General features: G+C 47.4%; 1 protein-coding gene across 1 annotated transcript; it reads left to right on the plus strand.

Annotated features, from left to right (window-relative positions):
• Positions 1 to 6,009: 6,009 nt before the first annotated feature.
• Positions 6,010 to 14,752, plus strand: LOC144935403 (keratin, type I cytoskeletal 19-like). The gene is made up of 9 exons (XM_078862043.1): positions 6,010 to 6,682; positions 8,083 to 8,322; positions 8,519 to 8,579; positions 9,016 to 9,111; positions 9,493 to 9,663; positions 10,416 to 10,541; positions 11,007 to 11,227; positions 11,821 to 11,909; positions 14,382 to 14,752. The coding sequence occupies exons 1-9, from the start codon at positions 6,099 to 6,101 to the stop codon at positions 14,519 to 14,521; spliced, it is 1,728 nt and encodes a 575-aa protein (XP_078718169.1). The 5' UTR covers positions 6,010 to 6,098; the 3' UTR covers positions 14,522 to 14,752.
• The last annotated feature ends 4,841 nt before the right edge of the window (positions 14,753 to 19,593 follow it).

Here is a 19,593-nt window from a genome sequence, read left to right on the forward strand (position 1 = left end):
AGCCACGCGCTGTGGCGGCCTCAATAGGTGCTCGCTAATAGTGCCGAGCTCGGTTGAGCCTCGAGAGGTCACACAACGTTAAAAAACCCAGACTCGGGATATTCTGGGTTTTATAACGTGTGTATGCGCACGTGAGTATATGTGTGTGTGCGACGTTCCTGGTGCAGAGTGTAAACATCCGCACTGGGAAGACAAAGGCGGCTGTGCGTGGTTCTGGTGTCAACACTACTGCCTATCGTGTGCCTTACTGGGTGTACCTTCACAGGTGCTTGCTCATGGCTCTTACCTCAACAGTCTGCTAAGGATATGCGGGTGGGATATTTGTATTCATGCATGATTGGGAATACGCTGTACATTTTCGTTGAGAGAGACGTGACAATGGCAGCTGGACGTGGTGCTGTAGCCACTGCAACACGCACCGACGCTATTAGGGATCATCCATTGAGTACGTACGCAAAAATCTGTCAAAACTTGACCCCTCTTCTCCTCCCTGTACGCACGCGTACTTTTTACCCCCACCTGCGTACGGACGATTGACGCACTCCCCCCCCCCCGAATCCTAAAGAACGGCCGATATTTAATCCACGCAGAGACAATCAAGGATTAATAATATTAACGTGTTTAAGCAAACAGATAGTCCACCGCCGATAACTCATTTTAACGCCAATGTAGACAAATTATTTTCGAGGCTTCATCCCCCCCCGTTTCCTATGCGTACGCACATTGTCAGTAGACCCCCATACGCAAGCGTACGCATTTGGGTTAACCCCCCCTCTCCCCTCCATGCGTACTTACTGAATGGATGGCCCCTTACCGCACTTGATCCGAAAGTTCACAAGTTGTATCTATGGAAGTAAAAATTAATACTGTATATGTTACCACGCACGTATGTAACTATGCACGCACAGTACATTAAGTAAATAACGTATGCAGTTATGTATATGTGTGAATAAATGTATGTTGAACTTCTTTCGCACCGTATGCAGCCAACCGTGCTAATTGGAGGTTCGGGGGAAGGACAACAAATGAAACACCACAGAAAATCGATTATGCATCCAAATATCTATACATGTATGTTTGTAACCAAGTTTGTATACATATATGCGTATGTGTCTGTGCATGTGTGTGGATGTATCCGTATATAACTAGCTATCCAGGTCTCGTATGTCGTCATGGATGTAAGCACGCATGTTGGTAACTATGTATGTACATATCTGCACGTATGCACACAAACATGCACGGATAGTGTCAATGCAGCTGCGTGATGGGATTGCATTGCGTTGCGCGCTCTATCTCTACCTTCGAACCGGGCGTAAAACAACTCAAGATCTCCCCACTCCCCGTCTGATAGTGAGTAGCGTCTGCCTGCCGGCTACGGTGTGGCTTACGTGAAGGCAGGGGTAGAGTGTTTGCGAGTGCCTGTTGGTGCGACTGCGTGCAGGGCGGGCCTGGCCATGAGCTATGTCGACACGGCGCCGCAGTGTTCACGCGCTCACAGATTCACTTAACACTCGCTCGCTCACCGAGAGCCAGTCGGTTCCTCATCGCTCATCTATCGCTACTATTATGGTTTCTGTTCCCCGTGAACTTCACTAATACGGATATAAAAATGGTTATTTCACTAGGTACGGCTCACTGAATTATACAGCTCTTTTTCAGAAGCGACCCGGCCCCAAATGATATAGCTCAACGAAGTGGCTTATCATGTGGAAATGTATAGCAGTCAAATACTCGAAACGCACGTTTCTAAACGTGGAGGGAAAAATGGGAGAACCTATAGAAAAATCCACGCCAGGCATCAGGGTCTGTATGTATAACTTATTTCGCACCATATGGAGCCAACCGTGCTAATCGGAGGTGCGGGAGGATGACAAAAAAACACGAAACAAAGGATCCGGATCAAACCCACGACCTTCTGCATACCAGGCGAGGTAGTAGACATCCACTGATGTGGAGAGATCGGTGTAATAAACTGACCGTTTTGTCTCACCAATAAAAATGTGGCCATTCTGGCCACTTTTTTCTTCGCACTTTTCAATTTTTTTTACAATTTCTTATAATCTTGCTCATTGCAAGAAGCACATTACCTAATCGTTACACATTAAATAGTGTTGTTTGTTTCTGGATGCTTGGCGTTTTTGGCCTTTTGGGCGTGTGCTCAGTATCGATGGTTTTCAATTAATCAGGTTCACTAATGTGGCTTAGAAAACTCACGTGTCTCCCACCACTTGCTTGCCAATTCCACGTCTAGAGCAATCGCATGATAGTTAAATTGTGATCACCCCAAACCTCGCATTTAAGAATGCGTTTGGTGTAAAAGAAATGTATTTCCACAATGTCTATCTCAATTATGCCATCGGCGTCACGTGATGAGATGGAAGAATCCATTAGGAAATCTCAGAGCAGTGCGGGACCCCGTGTTAGAGAACTGTCTGCAAAAGCGATTTCACAGAGCTTGCTTCTGTGTTATATTCAAGATACTCCTTATTCACGCAAGCAGAAAGCGCTTCACCTCACGTCCTGCTAAAGGGAAACATGTTCATCGCATGACAATCAACAGATTGCAATTCTCAAAACTTAATTTAACCAAATTAAGTGCAACATAACATTGAATAATGTTTTTTGTACAGGTATTTGTGACCGAGCTAAGACCATCAACTATTCTTTATGTCCAAATTTTAACTTAGGATCTTGGGGGACCAACTCAGCACTTTTATCTCTGATTGCTGAGCCACTAGGCCGCTTCAAGAATCTCTTAAATGTAAAAAAAAATCATGCCATTATAAACAAATGTGAACTCTTACAAGGGGCTCCAGGAAGTAAGACGTACCCCAAACTTGTGTTGTGTTAATCAAGTTATACAACTCTAGTCGCAAAGACACACACATACACCGACCGAACGACAATACGCAATGCTGACTTTTGCTTTAAAATACAGGGGGCAAAATGCATCTTATTATAATAAGATAATTATTATTAGGGGAATACGACAATGTGTGCTGAACTGTTTCTGGCTCATTGAGGGGGCGTTGGCCGGGTAGTTTGACAGTTTCATCGGACGATGCCATGGAGAAGGCAGAGTGATGTCGCATTCTGACATTTTGTGTGGTTAGGTGGAGTAGCGGCTGTATTTATTAAAAAAAAACAGAAAGAAATGCTGTCCGGACAAGTTCAAAGAATGAGACGCAAGGCTGGGCTGAGCCGGAGAATGTGTTTTGGGAGTGGTGTGACAGTTTATGTGGCCGCCAAGGCCGTAATTATAATATATATTGAGGGGGGACACATCCCCTCCCCAATATTCAAATATGCTCAAAATGTCCCCCCCCAATATATTGCTATAAAATAGATTTGGTCCCCCCCAATGTTGACTCCATGGCTACGGCCTTGGTGGCCGGTGTGAACTGTAGAACAGTGATGTGAGTTTCACTGCGATGTTTCAGATACAGCGATGCCGAGTTAATAGTAACTAATTGCATTTTGTTTCCTGGAAAAATCCCATTTAACGTAACATCTCGTTTGCAAGGGTGTCCAGGGTGTCAAGTGACACATACATCGCAAATACGGAATCGCACAGATGTCAACATAAAAATCTATAACTCGCACAGTATACATTCATAAGAAATCAAACACTATTTATAGTCGAGTTGGGTAAGAGGCTTACGTGAGCTAAAAGCTTTTTTATCCTTGTGCTCACACGTGGTCGCTTTGTTGAACTGCAAACGCAAGCAGCAAGTGCCTCTAGTGGAGGGTGCCAATCTGCCCCTCGAACTTATCACATCACTTCGTTAGTACCAGGACAAAATTTTTTTACTTTTCCCCACTTAGACATCGTACTGCACCCTACCCTCGATGTAAGAATTGCACCGGAGTGTAAGCAAGCAAAATGAATGAAGCACATCGCAGGTTCATGCGGAATGTCCCCTAGATGTCATGCTGAGATGCAGTCATGTTTATGTAGAGTTGGGATGGGCCCTTATTTAGATTTATACTGGATATACTTATATTGGATAATGTGGGCTGCACTAGTAATGTAAGTTTCACAGTGATGTGAGGCTTTCCTGTATATTAGGTGTTGCTATAATATAGCACTATGTAACGTGCCATATGCCATACGCTTTCAATGCATGCTTGGTGGATCGAGTAAAACATCACGTGCTGCGAGACTCCCAACCTTAAGGACCATGAGATGGTCAGTTTTTGGCAGTAGATAAATTAGGTTGCTGACCTATCCGCATGCGTTTCTCATTCGTATATCACTACAGCAGTGGCGTAGCGTGCGTGGTTGGCATGGGCCCTGAGTTGGGCCCCCCTGTTCAATTATCCCACCCCCACTACTCTCTGTAGGCCGGCGTCTGGGTCCCTTAGACCCGTGGGCCCCGGGTGCGGCTGCATAACCGGCACAATAAATGCAACACAACTACGCTGGAGGCTACACTCAGTCACCGACAGCGTTTGCGTTTCCACAGGCGCCACATAGGAGGAGAGTGTTTCGATCCATAATGGACCCTGCATATTTGCGGTTTTGTTTGCATTGCGCTTGACATGTGAAGGGTTTATTTCACCCTTGCCACGGGGCCTGATTCCACACGGGCATTGGAAGTTTACGGTAAAGTCTTTGCGTGCAACAAAAATATATAAATAATGGGTTCATTATGGGCGAAATGGTGGCGCAGTGGGAACACTTTTATCTTACAACAAGAAGTACCTGGGTTCGATTCCCTTCTTGCGTGCCTTTCTGTATGGTGATGGAGTTTATTTGTTCTCCCGCTGTTCTGCATGACTTTCCTCCCATAGTTAAAACAGTAACTGGTGTTTGCTAAGTATTGCAATGCTGAAAAATACCTGCAATTCACTAAATTCTGGATTACACAAAGTAACTTCACCCCCCCCCCCCTACTGCGAAAACCTAACAGGAGACTTCTGAAACTCACTGAGGCTGGGTTAACAAGTGTGATACTACTATCAATATGTGTATACACAAATTATACTGGAGGATGTATTGCTATTCTGACTGTCTCGTCTATGAATATCCTCCTTCGGTCCCACGACACCCACGTGCGTGTATAGCTCGACTCTAATCCGGTTTTTATTGGAATGAAATGGATGCGATGTTTGTGAAGTTTGAGCAGAATTGGTTCTGAAACCAACTCCAGAGCTTGTTCGCATAAACCAATTTTGTTGGGGGGAAAAAGCACCCACAGAATGTAAATAATTCAGCAAATGTTTATTTTTTATGTGGAGAGACCGATAGGGAGGAGGTCTGTCATTTGCTTATTTATTCTGTTAATCGCTTATGAGATTTTATGGGGTTGCTCAAACGTTAGTTTACTGACATTAAGTGTAAACTATTTAACTTCATAGCAATTATTGTTTGAATAATACAATATTCCCATAAAAAATGAGAATTTTATTTGAAGATGGACAAACGGGTAAATAAAGACCAGATGATTTGTTTACTGGCATATGCACTTGTACAGCCCGTTTGTAAATCCATTGTGGAATGAGGGCCTTCGCACTTCTTGTGGGATTTTTTTAATATATCGATTTACTTTTTACATACAAGGGTGCGCATGTACCTTTGTCGCACGCAAGTACCTTTGTCTCACGCAAGTTTAAACGGTTTGCGGAAATTGACATTTAAGTTTTGTATAAACAGCTAAACAAAGTAGTGATGCTTGGGTAAATCCCTGCGATGTTAGGGTTGATGGTACCGGGTGTAGGGCATACCAGCATGCTCGCACGCGCACTCATACCTGGGCCGTGAAAGTTCTGTATATTTTTTCTGCGGGGGACGTGGAAGGAATGACAGATTTATCGTTCCTCGTGAACGGGTCGTCCTCACCACAGAACACGGACCCCGCCCGCCTGTCAACTACAAACGGCATCCACCCTCCTAAATTTCCATCAATCCGGTGCCAAATATCGTTCCTCCTCCTCCACCCACCAACCGCGGCGCATCCAGCCGCGCATAAAAGGCACACCCTGCGTGCCAGAGAGCACCGACCTCTCCACGGTACCAAGTCTTCCGCCGTCTCATCCTTAGCGTAATCTTCATCATCTTTATAGTTCTCATTGGCAGCGTGGGCTTATAGATTGCGATGTCGACCAGCAAGGTACATTCGAGCTTCGTGGAGCATTCCACGTCCACGCCATTCACGGCGTCGCGTCTCAACTTGAGCCAGGGCCCGCACGTCACGACCTACAGCACCGTTTCCAGGCTGGGCGGCGTGCGCTCGGGCGGAGGCGGAGGTGGCGGCGGGATGTCGCGCTCCTCCAGCAGCTTCGGTGGAGGGTTCAGCTGTGGAGGTGGAGCGGCCCTGGGTGGTGGAGGAGGCTACGGCTACGGAGGTGGAGCAGCACTGGGCGGTGGAGGCTTGGGGCTGGGCAGCTTGTCTCTGGGAGGAGGTGGCGGTGGCCTCGGGTTTGGAGGATACGGTTTGGGAGGAGGAGGAGGCGGCGGTGGGCTCGGGTTTGGAGGCTACGGGTTGGGAGGAGGAGGAGGCGGCGGTGGGCTCGGGTTTGGAGGTGGCAACATCGGAAATAGCGCCTCGTTCCAGGTGGGACGCTCCGTGGTGTCGGGTGGGATGCGCGGCACCGTGGGCTCCCTGGGAGGAGGGAGAGCCATACCACCGATGATGACCCGAGAGACGGAGCGGCAGACTCTCCGCACACTCAACGAGAGGTGAGACAGGTTGGATGATGAATGCTGATGCAGCATTTGGATAATTACATTTTGCAGGTTGCTGCCAATTCGATGCTCATGTTTTCAACGGGTGATATATTTTTCGGTGCCCCACAAACAATATGGAATCTTTTTTTTAGTTTAAAGCCGCTGCATTGCATTTCACCAATCTCAAGGCACTCATTACATATTTGATTCCTCTTCCCCCATAAGCTATGAAGACATCCCTTTAATACTTTGCAGTCACCTGTTGAGAAGGTCTAGGGTCATTACAAATCATTGGCACATCTATTAATGGATCACCATGTGCATGTCCACCTGAGGCGCTATACTTATCCCATCGGGACAATAAAAGTAACGAATGCTTGAGAGATCTTTTCCAAACGACTCCTGGACAAAGCCATCTTCAAGCCGCATTAGTCACCGGGATTATTTGACCATGTATGCTCACACGGGTCAAACTGGAGATGTGTTGCTGAAATGTCTTCGGATTCTGCCTCTACGAGGGCGGATTGGAGTTTTTGCCCATTTTTAAAATTATGATTAAATTGGTAATGGCCTATTGGAGTGAACATTGATTGAAAAAAATATGAACAAAGAAAGTCTACCATTTAAAACATCTCCAGCATGTAATTACGGCTTGATTCGTTTTCAAGCGAGTGAACATTGGCCACAGACAATAAGACACAACATGGTGCATGCGTGTGTGTATTACGTAAATAAATCTTAAACAAAGTTAATTCGTGTAAATATTTAAAACGTGGCTGAGGACCCACGTATTATTTATTTCTCGTGGCTTCTTATTGCATCATTAATTCCCACCAGAGGTCCCATGCATCAGCGCTTCCCTCCAGAAGCCAATATGCATCGATGTGTATCGATACACGGAATGACTCGTGTTTCAGTGCTTCCCTCTCGAGCAGTGGATCACAACCCATGGTCTGTGCACCACAAGAAGTCCTGCAAGGCCGAGAGAAATAGTCTGCGGAACATTTGCAAATGTTGCATTACAATTTAAAGCAGTTTCCTTTCAAATATATATTATTGGTAGACCCATGCATCAATGCTTCCCTCAAGGCCTCCATTCCCCCCTGGTACTGTAGTTGCTTGCATCGGTATATCCTCTCTGGTAATCACAAACATGCACCCATTCCACCATCACCACCCATCACCACCCATTCGCCCAAGACCAAAACGACCTGCCACCTACCCACTCAACCACCCACTACCACCACCACTCTCGCCACCCAATAATCAAGTACCAGCTATAGAGATCTTACCCAGGGCTACCCACTATGACCACCGAACCATCACCACCCAACGCCATCTCTTAGTTTCATACCGTCACCGCACACCAAATACCACAACCACGCACGACTTGTCGCCTCTCCACGACTCAGGTTCGCGACCTACATCAACAAGGTGCAGCAACTGCAGCACGAGAACGCGATGCTGGAGGCGCAGCTTCACTCGCTGACGGGCGGCGCGGTCGTGCAGCCCGTGGACACGGAGCAGCCGGGGGACGCGCAGGCGCGGCTCGTGGAGCTGAGGGGCGTGATGGACGGGATGGTGCTGGACAACGTGCGCCTGGAGATCGAGCTGGACAACCTGCGCGCCTTCGCGCAGGAGGTTAAGGCCAAGTGCGTGGCCTGCCTGTGCACACATCCACTCGTGCGCACACGCACGCGTGCACACTTCAACGCGTGTACACACCCACGCATTCACAAACCCACGCGTGCGCACACCCACGCATCAAAACAAAGTCACACACCGACGCACCCCACATTGTGCACCGCCGTTCACGCCGTGACTGACAATGTACCCGCGGTGCCACAGGTTTGAGTTTGAGGTGGGCGTCAAGTACCAACTGGAGACGGACATCGGCCACATGCGCAAGGTACCACTTCTACGGCACACCAACGCCACCTTCATCTCCGCACAGACCGGTTGGCTGACGCACTCACTTGTGGGAAGAAACCGGAGTGGCCCGTGAAAAACCACGCCACCACGTGTCGTACTAGAGGACAACGCACACACAGCCCCGCACGGATGGATTAAATAATCCATTGGTGTCATGCCATATTATTGTATGTATGTTGAATTTATTTCGCACCGTACGTAGCCAGCTCGCAACCACAGACCTACAACACCCCTAGTATTCCCAAGGCAGGCTACCGTCGGAGTACTGTACTTACCGGGTTCAAACTTCGCATAGCTTTTGAGGTATGACGAGATCATCGGGTGCATTCGGAGTGATTTGCTAAGAGAGGCAAGTTGCACTGAGACTAGACTTCCGAAGATGAATACAAGTTTCCATTGTGACTCCCCCGCAGGACCTGGACGGCGCCACCGAGCTGAAGGTTGAGTTGGAGTCCCGGTACAGCATGCTCATGGAGGAGCTCGAGTTCCTGAAGCGCTCGCAGGACGAGGTGGGGAACCTCCACCGAGTAGCAGATCGCTTGTGTGTGTCTGAGTTTCAGTGTGTGAGTGGCCTTGGCTCTGTGTGTCTTTGTGTGTCCTGACGTGCAAGTGCGTCAGTGTGTGACCTGAGTTAGATGACGAATATTTGAACTGATTTGTGGGCTTCTCTTAGGTCGACTCAGCCCTTAAATTGGTATCTGGTGAGGTGTGTAAACATTGGCACTGGGGTGGTTATAGCCACCCATCGCCCAGTGTGCCTTACCAGCCTTAATTTGTGCTCGCTAAGAACACTTTGCCCAACAGCCTGTTGAAGGCTATACGGGGATGTTTGTCTTTGTGGTGCACGTACGTACACGTGGCCGTGCGCTCATCGTGCTGTTTGCGCACAGGAGCTGTCACGTCTGGGTGCAAAGTCCGACAAGGTGGACTCCTCGGCCACGATCGAGGTGGATGACGCACGCTCCATCGACCTGGCCGGGATGCTGGCGCAGATGCGGGACGACTACGAGAGCATTGCAGCGCGCAACCGCGAGGAGGCCGAAAACTACTTCCGCAGCCAGGCACGGCACCCCTCCCGACACCTACAGAATTACACGTGCACAAGCTGGAAATCTGGTCCATCAAGGGAGCCTCCGTTTGGTTGGGTGATTTCTACAGCACAAAGGAAATACGCACGGATGGAAACGTAAGCGCACGAACCGCGCGGGCCGGGCGCGTGCAAGTGAACACCCACGCTGGTGTGCAGCCTACACGAATAGATGCACGTATCGTTTAGCGTGCGAAGATTCGATGCATCCTTAGACACTTAGGAGATTAGCTTGTAAGACTGCATGGGAATATCAATGGCCTGGTATTGTGATATTCCCAAGCAGTCCTATGCTAAACGGTTTGTGCATCCAAGTCCCGTGATTCGTATACGTTGTATGTAAAAGGGGTTCACTTAACCCCTCAAGCCGCTAGAGGGGCCGCAGCATTCACCACAATCTTAAACAAAAAGAACTGACTTTTTCTATACACCCTTACAGTCCCAATAGAGTCCCAATAGAGTACTGACCAGGTTACAAACCTACTATGCACCATTTTTCGATGAGATCGAGCACATTCATGTGATTTGCATCGTAGGACCGACTACACATGCTGCGCATCCCTATATCACCGGGTCAGCGACCGAGAAATGACTTCCACACTCGGCACACCACATCTAGTGCACGCGCGTTGGTAGGAGCTTTGGCTCCTACCAACGCGCGGGTCACCCGGAAAATGTTTGGTGAGAAATTAATCCCGGCGCGCGTCGCCTCGGTTCACAACACAGGTGAGCCAGATCGAAGCGGAGCAAGTGGAGAAGAGCTCTGCCGTGGAGTCGACACACAGCGAGGTGTCCGTGGTGACCAAGAGCATGCAGGAGATGCAGATGGAGATGCAGGGGCTGATGTCCAAGGTAGAGCCGCACCACACTGCGAACACGTCTACACCTGATGATATTGACCTTCATGAAAAGTTACGCTCATGCTTTGTGGGGGTTTTTTATACGGGTGTAATATAGCAGCTACGTGCCCGTCATAGGTACGAGTAATGAAATGGAACACCCTTCCCACCCCTATCCAATTTCAGTCATTATAAAACATTGATCCTTAAGAAAAGTGAATACGATTGGTAAGCACATATCCCGAGAAAGGCATCATGGCTGGTGGTGAAGATTGAGTACATGAGTGGCAGTCAAAAGCAGTGAACATGCCTGGGAATGTTTCCCCAAGGGATAGGGAGCGATGAAATCTGCTCGTGTGCAGGAAGCTAGACGTATTGTTGCATCATGACACTGCTAGATAGTGTGGGGAGGAATTCATCCAGCAGTGGATAGCCATTTTCTGATGATGATGTCCTCACGATTGTTTCTTTTTTGCAGCACAACCAGCTGCAGCAGACGTTGATGGAAGTCGACGGTCGCTTCCGATTCGAGATCTCCAACGCACAGGGGTCAATCTCGGACGTAAGCAGCACCCTGGAGCGGTCGCGCATCGAGCTGCAGCGCCAGCTGGTGGCCTTCCAGGAGCTGCTGGACGTGAAGACGCAGCTCGACGTGGAGATCGCGACGTACAAACAGCTGCTGGAGGGTGGTGACGTCAGGTACGGCCACGGATTTTTTTCCGGGTTGCTGATAGGTTGCAGTTAGACAGCTAACTATTTGCCACAACCGCAGCGAGAGGTGTGCTGGAAGTGGTGCGCTGGGTGCAGGAATACCGTTGAGGTCTCTTGACACGGACCAACCCGCGCGCGGGTTTGAATTGGTTAGTGGGGAATAAGTCCAGGTACGCTTGGTGTGTTGTTCAAGCGTTTGTGCCCGTCTTTTTGCAAAGAATGTGCCAATTAGCCAAATTGCTATGGTGATCTATCAAGTTGTATAAATCCATCCTTAAATGTGAGAAAAATATACAAAGTGAAAACGGTGGATACTTTAGTAGTGGTGGATAAGGGGTACACTAAAGGGAAGGAATTGCACTGGCCAACAAATCACTCGCCCTAATCCCACGAACTGAGCTCATCAGACCAAAGCACAATGGCATTTTGTGTTATCAACGTTTTCCAGGACACCCCTCTAAAGACGATGAGTTGCTTGAAGATGCAAAGATGCACTCGGCTCCCCTCTCGCCTGGCACCAAGCCCAGTCCTGCATGTGACTTGCTTTTCCCTATTCTCCCCCCCCCCATCCCACCCCTCAGTCTCACCGACACCATGGACGGGCTCGTGCCGACTTCATCCAACGTCTCCATCAAATACTACAGCAGCGGAGGCTTTGGCAGCAGCTCTGGTAACACCCTTCACCCATCCCCGCCGCCACCCCACAAGTCTCACTGCATAAGGGCAGTACAGCCGCCTCTTTCAAAAATGTTTACCATCAAGTGTTTTTCCGCCCGTGTGGAAGGTCAGATCATGCTGATACAATGTGTGAGTAAAGGTGGTAAAGGCACTTCCCCACAATTGTTCACTCACGCCACTGCTGGCGGTACGGGGGCTCCACTTTCAGGAGCTCTAGATACCCACTCTAGAGAGTATTCGGTCTACTCTTTCACACTGGCTTGATTTCTTGGAAGAAGTGGGAATTCTCACACTTTACCCCACCGCATGCGACCTGTCGATAGACTTAACCACGGTTGCACCCATGTATACTGCTCGATGGACAGAGGTGGGAGAGATTTCAGAAACCTGCTCATTGTTCAAACTGCCGCGACGGAAGATCCAACCGGCGACCTTTGCTGCATTGCGTGCCCCGTGTGCTGCGAACCATTACACCCCGGCTTACGTGCAAAGTTCAGGAGTCTGTTTCGTTGGGCACATGCAATGTTTCCCTTGATGTGTGTACCGTGACGTGTGCAGGTTGCCTCGGGTCAGGGGAGCCCAGACGTGAGAGAATAGGGTCGGGTAAAACAGCGGCTTTAGCAGCACCGCCCTCGGTTGCCAACGCGTTGTTCAGTAGACCGCTACAACACCACCGCGTGCTCAGTGGTCGCTCATCCAAGTACTGATGCGGAATCCGGCTGCCCTTCAATTTTAGAGATCTTACGAGATCGGGTGCATTCCGGGTGAACGGGTGAAAGTCATAGGCCATGACTTTTGGAAACATTTGTATTCGCAAAGCTGGCTTCCATTGCAGCACAAGTCGTCGAGTTGCAATTACAGGCAAACGTCCGTTTAATTAAAATATTTCCTCCTGGCTGTGTTCTCTCGCGATGGGGCATAGGCACAGTGCGGAGTTGGAGGTTGGTTCCTCGTGGAGAATGACGTGGGAATTTAGTCAATTGTATAGATTTAGCCTATTTAAGTGTCAGCCGCAATGCATGGAGTGCAGAGAGAGGGAGAGATGGGTGAAGTAAGAAATCGGTGGCCAAACCTTTTAGCTCCATTAACTCTCAAAGCAGCTGGTTTGACACTGAGAACTCTATATGTGTAAGAGGCTCACGGGACAAGAGCTGCCTAATAGATTAATCTAGACACACGTATTATGTGATAGGCGTATACTTTGTAATTTATTGTTATGGAGAGCATTTCCCTTGTTCCTGTTTATGTAAAGTATATTTAATGTATGTGTTGTGTAGTATGTATGCAAGTTAAAGGCTCAGCATGCCCTTCATACACTCTTATTAACACTTATATTAACACTTAGTATATAATTTTGGGGGGAGCGATGGTGCAGTGGTTTGGGCACTGCGTTACACAAACCTGGCAAGCTGAGTTCAAGTCACGGCTACGGCTAACATCAGTGGCGAATGCGATTTCAACTGAGCCTGGGCTCCCCCCCTTCACAACCACGTATTGACTGGTGTGGTTAAGTATCAACTCCCTTGACCGACACAGCAATGGAGAAACCTCACACAGCAGTGGAATATTTTTTTATTTTTATGCCTGGAAATAAACATTCAGCCCTAAGCTGTTGTACAAACTTGAATTAAAATAAGAATTAAAAAATACATACATTTATTTGTATATATTTTATGTAATATGTTACTTTTAATTATTTTATTTTGAAATAGAATTTATATTTTACTCTATCACGGGGTGCCTTTTTCCAAATGGGTTCGTTACGTGGCCTGTACATTTTCTGTAGATAACTGGCACGTCAGTGAATGCGATGTTCTTTAATAGCCGCTCGTGAATCCACTCATCCCGATGTTTATATGATAATAGTGGATAGTGCATGTAAGGCACATGTGTGCGGAGGGGTGAAGCAATGGGCCTCGCACTTTGCTGGTCACAGGTGACATGAGTGGTGAGTGGCCAGAACCTGTCTCGCTACTCCCAAGATTCAGCCTTAAACATCTAGCGTAGCCTATACGTATCAGCAATGGGGAGACAAAAACGGCCAGGTAAAATGCTGGCGACACCACCCCCTCATGCCTCTTCATAGATGCTCTCTAGCAGCATTGGCCCGAATAGCTTGTATATCTGGGCGTGGTGATCCATGCATGTAATCTAACAACTTTGGAGGTGAGGATTGGTGGATCACAGTAATTTGTGAAATTCCCAAACCAACTGGGCTGCAAGGCAGTTAGACGATATTAGTACAGCCTGTAGATTACATCCATTTGTGCGTAACTTTGATTGTTATCTCCTCGTATGCAATACTTTTCTCCGTGGAGCCGGCTTCATCTGACACATGAAACACTTACCAATGCAATTGACCAATGACCTGAAAATTCAGGACCTTTGTGAAAACAAGTCTTGGCACTTTTATTTGTATCACTATGCAGGGGAATAATCGCTTGTCTTTTCGTGATGCACACAGGTGGCCATTGCAAGTTGGGGTCGTCCAGTATGATCTCAGGGGGCAAGGTCAGCGGATTCTCGACAAACAAGAAGGTGCTCATTAAGACCATCGAGACGGAGAACGAGCAAATCGTGTCAGAAAAACACACGGAGAAGTAAAGTTCGGCACTTGATGTCATCGGTGCCTGTGGCTGTTTCACAAAAGAAAAACGAAACGAAGCTTCCACCATCGGTCGAGTCACTTCTAACCATCACTTTCATTCTTCTCCAAGTTGGCGATCAATGATCGTAGCTGACTGCACACTCAGGTGTGGATTATCATAGATGTGCTCTTTCCCTGTGTATACAGCTGAAATCGTTTCAATAAAATGTTTAAAAGAAAGCAATCGGTATTTTGACTGCGAGTGTAATAATTGAACGTGCAATGTTGCTAATCACCATGCATTCAAATAACACAATGTGATTTCTGATAGCAGCAGCCCTGCAGTGATAATATAATCAATGGCGCACACAGATTTAAAAAAATCATGATGGTCAAATTGGGTCAACCGCGATTCAAAGTCACTCATTTCAGGAACAATTGATGAATGCATGCAAATACATTTTGCAGAATATAATTAAATGCACAAATAAGTACATGTGCAGCCCTGAAATTGCTTTCTCACGCCACTGCCGGCAGAAGGGCCTTCACTGGTTAGGACTTTAGAGAGCCTCTCTAGAGGTTATTTTGGCCTACTCTTCCACACTGGCCAGACATCTTGGAAGAGAGATCCCCCACTTTACCCCACCACGCGCGACCTGCCGATCGACTGTGATGTACTCATTAATCTACTGGGTGGGGGGGGGGCAATTATGGAACCTGTCTTTTATTTCAACTGCCACACCGGCAGATCGAGTTGACCACCTGGAGATCGAGTTGACCGCCTCGGCGTCGCAAGCGCAGGCTGCTAACCTTTACACCACATAATCATACCAGCATCTCAAAGTAAAAACATACAGTAATCGGATATTACTTATTCATGTACAAGTTCACATTTACCATAAAAACACACATCTCAAATGGTCTACAGTCACTCCTCACTTAACTTTGGCCCGTTTAAACGTTGTTTCGCTACAAAATCGCGATGAATCACTTACCCATGTATGTGTAAGGATGTTAGGCATCCTTGGATAGCGTGTTTGTAGGACATGGGGGTGACATGGATATCATAAAAAGCATAATAACCTGCACGAGGGGGGACGCTACTGCAAAATTATAGCGAGAATGTGGCTTACTAGATGGTGATTGGTTGGAAGGTTTGAAAGAAGGAGAAGGCGGGAATATTTGAAAGCGGCAAGGGACCCGTTGGGGACTGTTAGAAGGGGAGCAGAGGGATTGGTTAGAAGGAAGGCATGGGCGGAGATTGGAGAAGGGAAGATGATAAAAGGGAAGCGAGAGGGGAGGAGGAGGGGACGCTCATCAGAGTGGCGTTGGCTGGTGGTGGGCACTGGACGTTGTTGTTAAGGAAAATAAACTTTGTTTAACACGTAGGCTTTCACGACCAATTTCATCCACAATATAGGTTTTTGGGTTAGATCGCATAAATATAAATGTGTCGTTAAACCCGCCACCACCCGACACAGCCAATGAGTAAGGTTTGTCACGTAAATAAACATCACATTTATCCCTTTATTTAAGACCGAAACAGGATGATTTCTACACAAATTTGGCTGTCGCCTGATGATTGCAGTTGTAATAACTGGCGATACGTCATACTCAAATTGTAAATGTTGCTGTACTCGTAGCGAATTGGCACGTTTTGTTTATGTCACAACCCTTCCTAGTTTGGCTGTGTCGGGTGGTGGCGGGTTTAACAGGCACGTTTATATTTACGCGATCTAACCCAAAAAACTCCCTTATGAACAATAGACTTCATCCAAGAAGCTGCCGCCTTTTGAGTCCTTCATTGCGTATGCATGGGTAAACTTGATTTGAAGCTTTTGTGACTGCAGGAATTACTCTTTGCTTCTTTTGGTAAAGTCACAGAGAAAGAAAATTAATTAAATAATAGAATGCGACATTTCGATTGCAACACATGCAGTTGTCATCAGGTAGAACTAAATTTAAGAGACAAAACACAGACATGGAGACACACAGACAGACACATCTTGTGAGGCAATATTATATTTATTAGCACTCTATTATACAAGGTCCCTAACACAAAGGGGTAGCGGCCCCTTTACCCGATACCTGGGGAGGTATGGCCTCCGGACTACACAGGCCCTAACACTGGGAACCCCATTAACCTCCCGTCCTCCGGCTGGGGCCCTAGGGGAGGCTATGCTGACCCAACCGTGCCAGGGTCTTCGGGTCCTGACCACTGGCCTCACTGAGCTCCGGCCCTTAGAAGGACGGCGAAGCTTGGGGTCCAGGGTCCTAACTTCAGCCCAGGTCTTCAGTCTTCGACTTGGAGGTGACCGAGCCGGACCCTTGAGAGGTCCGGATTATATACTTGTTCGTGGCTTGCTCCGCCTTAGCCATGCCTCCCTTCAGAATTTTCTGGAAGGTGACATCATCCCCCAGTCCCCCCTCCCAGGGTCCGGGGAATGTGTCCCAGGATCCGCTTCCCAGGGATTGTCGTTGGGCCCTTGGGCCATAGTCATTAACACTGGCGTGATAGCACTTCCACCCCCTGTTGACGAGAAGGGGGAGCTACCCGCTAACAGGATTGGGAGTGCCGATGAATGACTACACATGGGTAGTGATTCAACGTCGCCTCCTACCGCGGGCGAACGGCGGGGCAACGCAAAATAAAAAGTGCGCGTGCAGTTCTTCAGTCTGACTGCCATTGCAGTATTGTTTACGTCGTTAACAAATCTTTTTTAAACTACAAAGCGATTTATTACTCATCACTGCGAGTCGAAACCGCCATCCAGTGTCAGTGAAGTGCGCGCACATAAGAAAGCCCGCAAGAAGATAAAGGAGATTAAGTTAGACGTGTCCAATCGTGTTGATGAAGGGGGACATGCACAGTGGACATTGGCGTCGCTGGAGGCCTCGCCAACGAAGAGGGGAGAGCTCAGTAACAGCAAGAAGAGGGGACGATCCACCCTCTTTAACTCTCTGACTCCACCACTCACTCATCTACCACTCACTCATCAACCACAAACTTCCTCCTCGTGCTATTTTGGCCTTGATAGGTGTTCACTCACATCACATGCCCCATCAGTCTATTCAGACTATACGAGGGATCTATGTGTGTACATGTGAATGATGTAGGACCTACATTTTTGCTTTATTTATCTGATTAATGCCTATTAGTCCATCAATAGGCCAGGGCTCAGGGTTATTCTTCATGCTTTCGGGGTCCCTGATTCTGCTCACAATCATTAAGTACCTTCATGATGATGGGAAGGCCTGGGTAAAGCTACGTGGCCAGGAGTCAGAACCATTCCGTTTCCCTTGGGGTGCGACATTATTTAACATAATTTAATCACGCAGTCCGATAAGTGTTTTATGGATATACCAGAGTAATTTACACCTGGTAAAGATACAATAGGAGGCTGATCGATGCTCTGGTGCTGTCAAGGGATTCCTCCCTATTGGTCAGCCATGTTATGTATGCAGATGATCTTAATTGCTCCTCACTCTGAGAAGGAGTTGGCGTCTACTGCTCAACGTAGGGCATGCTACTAACAGGTGGGGTGAGGCCTTACCAGCAGCCCCACCAAACAAAGCGCCTGCCTGGGTATTTAAGAAGTCAGGATTTCCCAAACTCAGTGGGTTTGGGCTAAAGCTCGGGTGAGGGCTAGGGATGAGCTTATGGTTAGGGTTGCATTGACAAAAGTGTGGCCGTCAGAAGTAAACGCGCAATCTCAGGGTCTGAATTGTTGGTAGAGGTTGATGCGCAGAAACTGCAGGAAAAAAACCCGCCATATTCGTCACCATCTCTGCCTTTATAAACAGACGCTGTGTATAATAGTCTAACGTGATCCTTTTTCGTGTTTATAATGATAAATGTGTGGAGTATTTTAGGATGTGTGCTGCGAAGCATAATAGCCTTGCCAGCAGCATTTTGCATTTTCATTAAAAGAAATCCATATTGTAATATCACGAGGCAAATTAAAGGAACAGGGTTTAATATTGCATGTTTGTTTTTGTCACCGCAAGGTCGTGCTGGGTTATTTTTAGAACATTAATTATTGATACAGGAATGTAATCAAGGGAATTGGAAGCCAGGGGGAATTGGAGGCCTGAATTGGTTGATCATGCACGGATATGAAACTCCCCAAGCCCCCTCGTGGTCTTTGCGATGGCCAGGATGTGGCAGTACAGCAAAATTGGTTTGTAAATGCATCTGTGTGGGCTGTTAAGCCTTATTCCCGTCAGAGGTTCCTGGATTGCTCAGGGTGTATTAGATCGCCGAGCTGAGATTTATGAAAAACTGGAATCGAATCTTTCTTTTAATTCGTCATTAAACTTTTTTTTAAAAAGTGTAGCGAGTTGATAGTCTCAGCCCGGTCACGAATGACTGCAAAACGACTCCATAATATTTGCTATGTCCCTCAAGATGGCTCTATTCCAGACCTGCGAATTAAAGATTAGGGTTGACTGCCACGTGAAGACAAACATTTTGTAGCAGGGCGTGTGGGAAAATTGTGAATGTGTGCCCCTTCATAATGTGTTCATGAAAACGGTTACTTTAAGGGATCTCAGAAGTTGCTCTAAAAATGATATATTCTTTCTGCGTGTATAAAATTGTCAACATTTTGCTTGCTTTGACAACTTGATATGGTTGGCTCTGTCGGGTGGTGGAGGGATATAGTAAAAATATACATTTTACCTCCACGGCTTAACCCAAAACAATCTAATTATGAATCATAATACTTGTCAGGAAAGCCCATGTGTATACATATATACACAACATTAATAATTATCTTAAACTGCACTTCAGGCGGTCTACGGGCGGTCTGGTTTCATCCCACGTGCAACGCATTAAATACAGCTAAATTTCCAATCCTATTCAAAGACAACTTTGCATTCCGATTTGGAATGCATAACTTATCCAGTCGCTCCCCACGCTCACCCTCCCAACCTCACTCTACCGCTGAATTACAGCCTCCCAGACCGTGCGGGTTTGGTTTTATTTTGGCACAGGTAAAACCCATGGGCAATAAATGCTCATTTTCGATGGGGACACGGTTCCAGAAACCTTGCTACAGCAGAAAAAACAGAAAAGCAGTCGTGCATC

The sequence above is a fragment of the Lampetra fluviatilis genome, chromosome 1 (assembly GCF_964198595.1).
Source record: "Lampetra fluviatilis chromosome 1, kcLamFluv1.1, whole genome shotgun sequence".
Taxonomy (NCBI): Eukaryota; Metazoa; Chordata; class Hyperoartia; order Petromyzontiformes; family Petromyzontidae; genus Lampetra; species Lampetra fluviatilis.

Excerpts from the sequence above, each read along its gene's own strand:
- LOC144935403 (XM_078862043.1), top strand. The coding sequence starts at position 6,099 with ATGTCGACCAGCAAGGTACATTCGAGCTTCGTGGAGCATTCCACGTCC. Across the intron at positions 10,542-11,006 it reads TGCAGGGGCTGATGTCCAAG|CACAACCAGCTGCAGCAGAC; the intron begins GTAGAGCCGCAC and ends TCTTTTTTGCAG. Across the intron at positions 11,228-11,820 it reads CTGGAGGGTGGTGACGTCAG|TCTCACCGACACCATGGACG; the intron begins GTACGGCCACGG and ends CCCACCCCTCAG.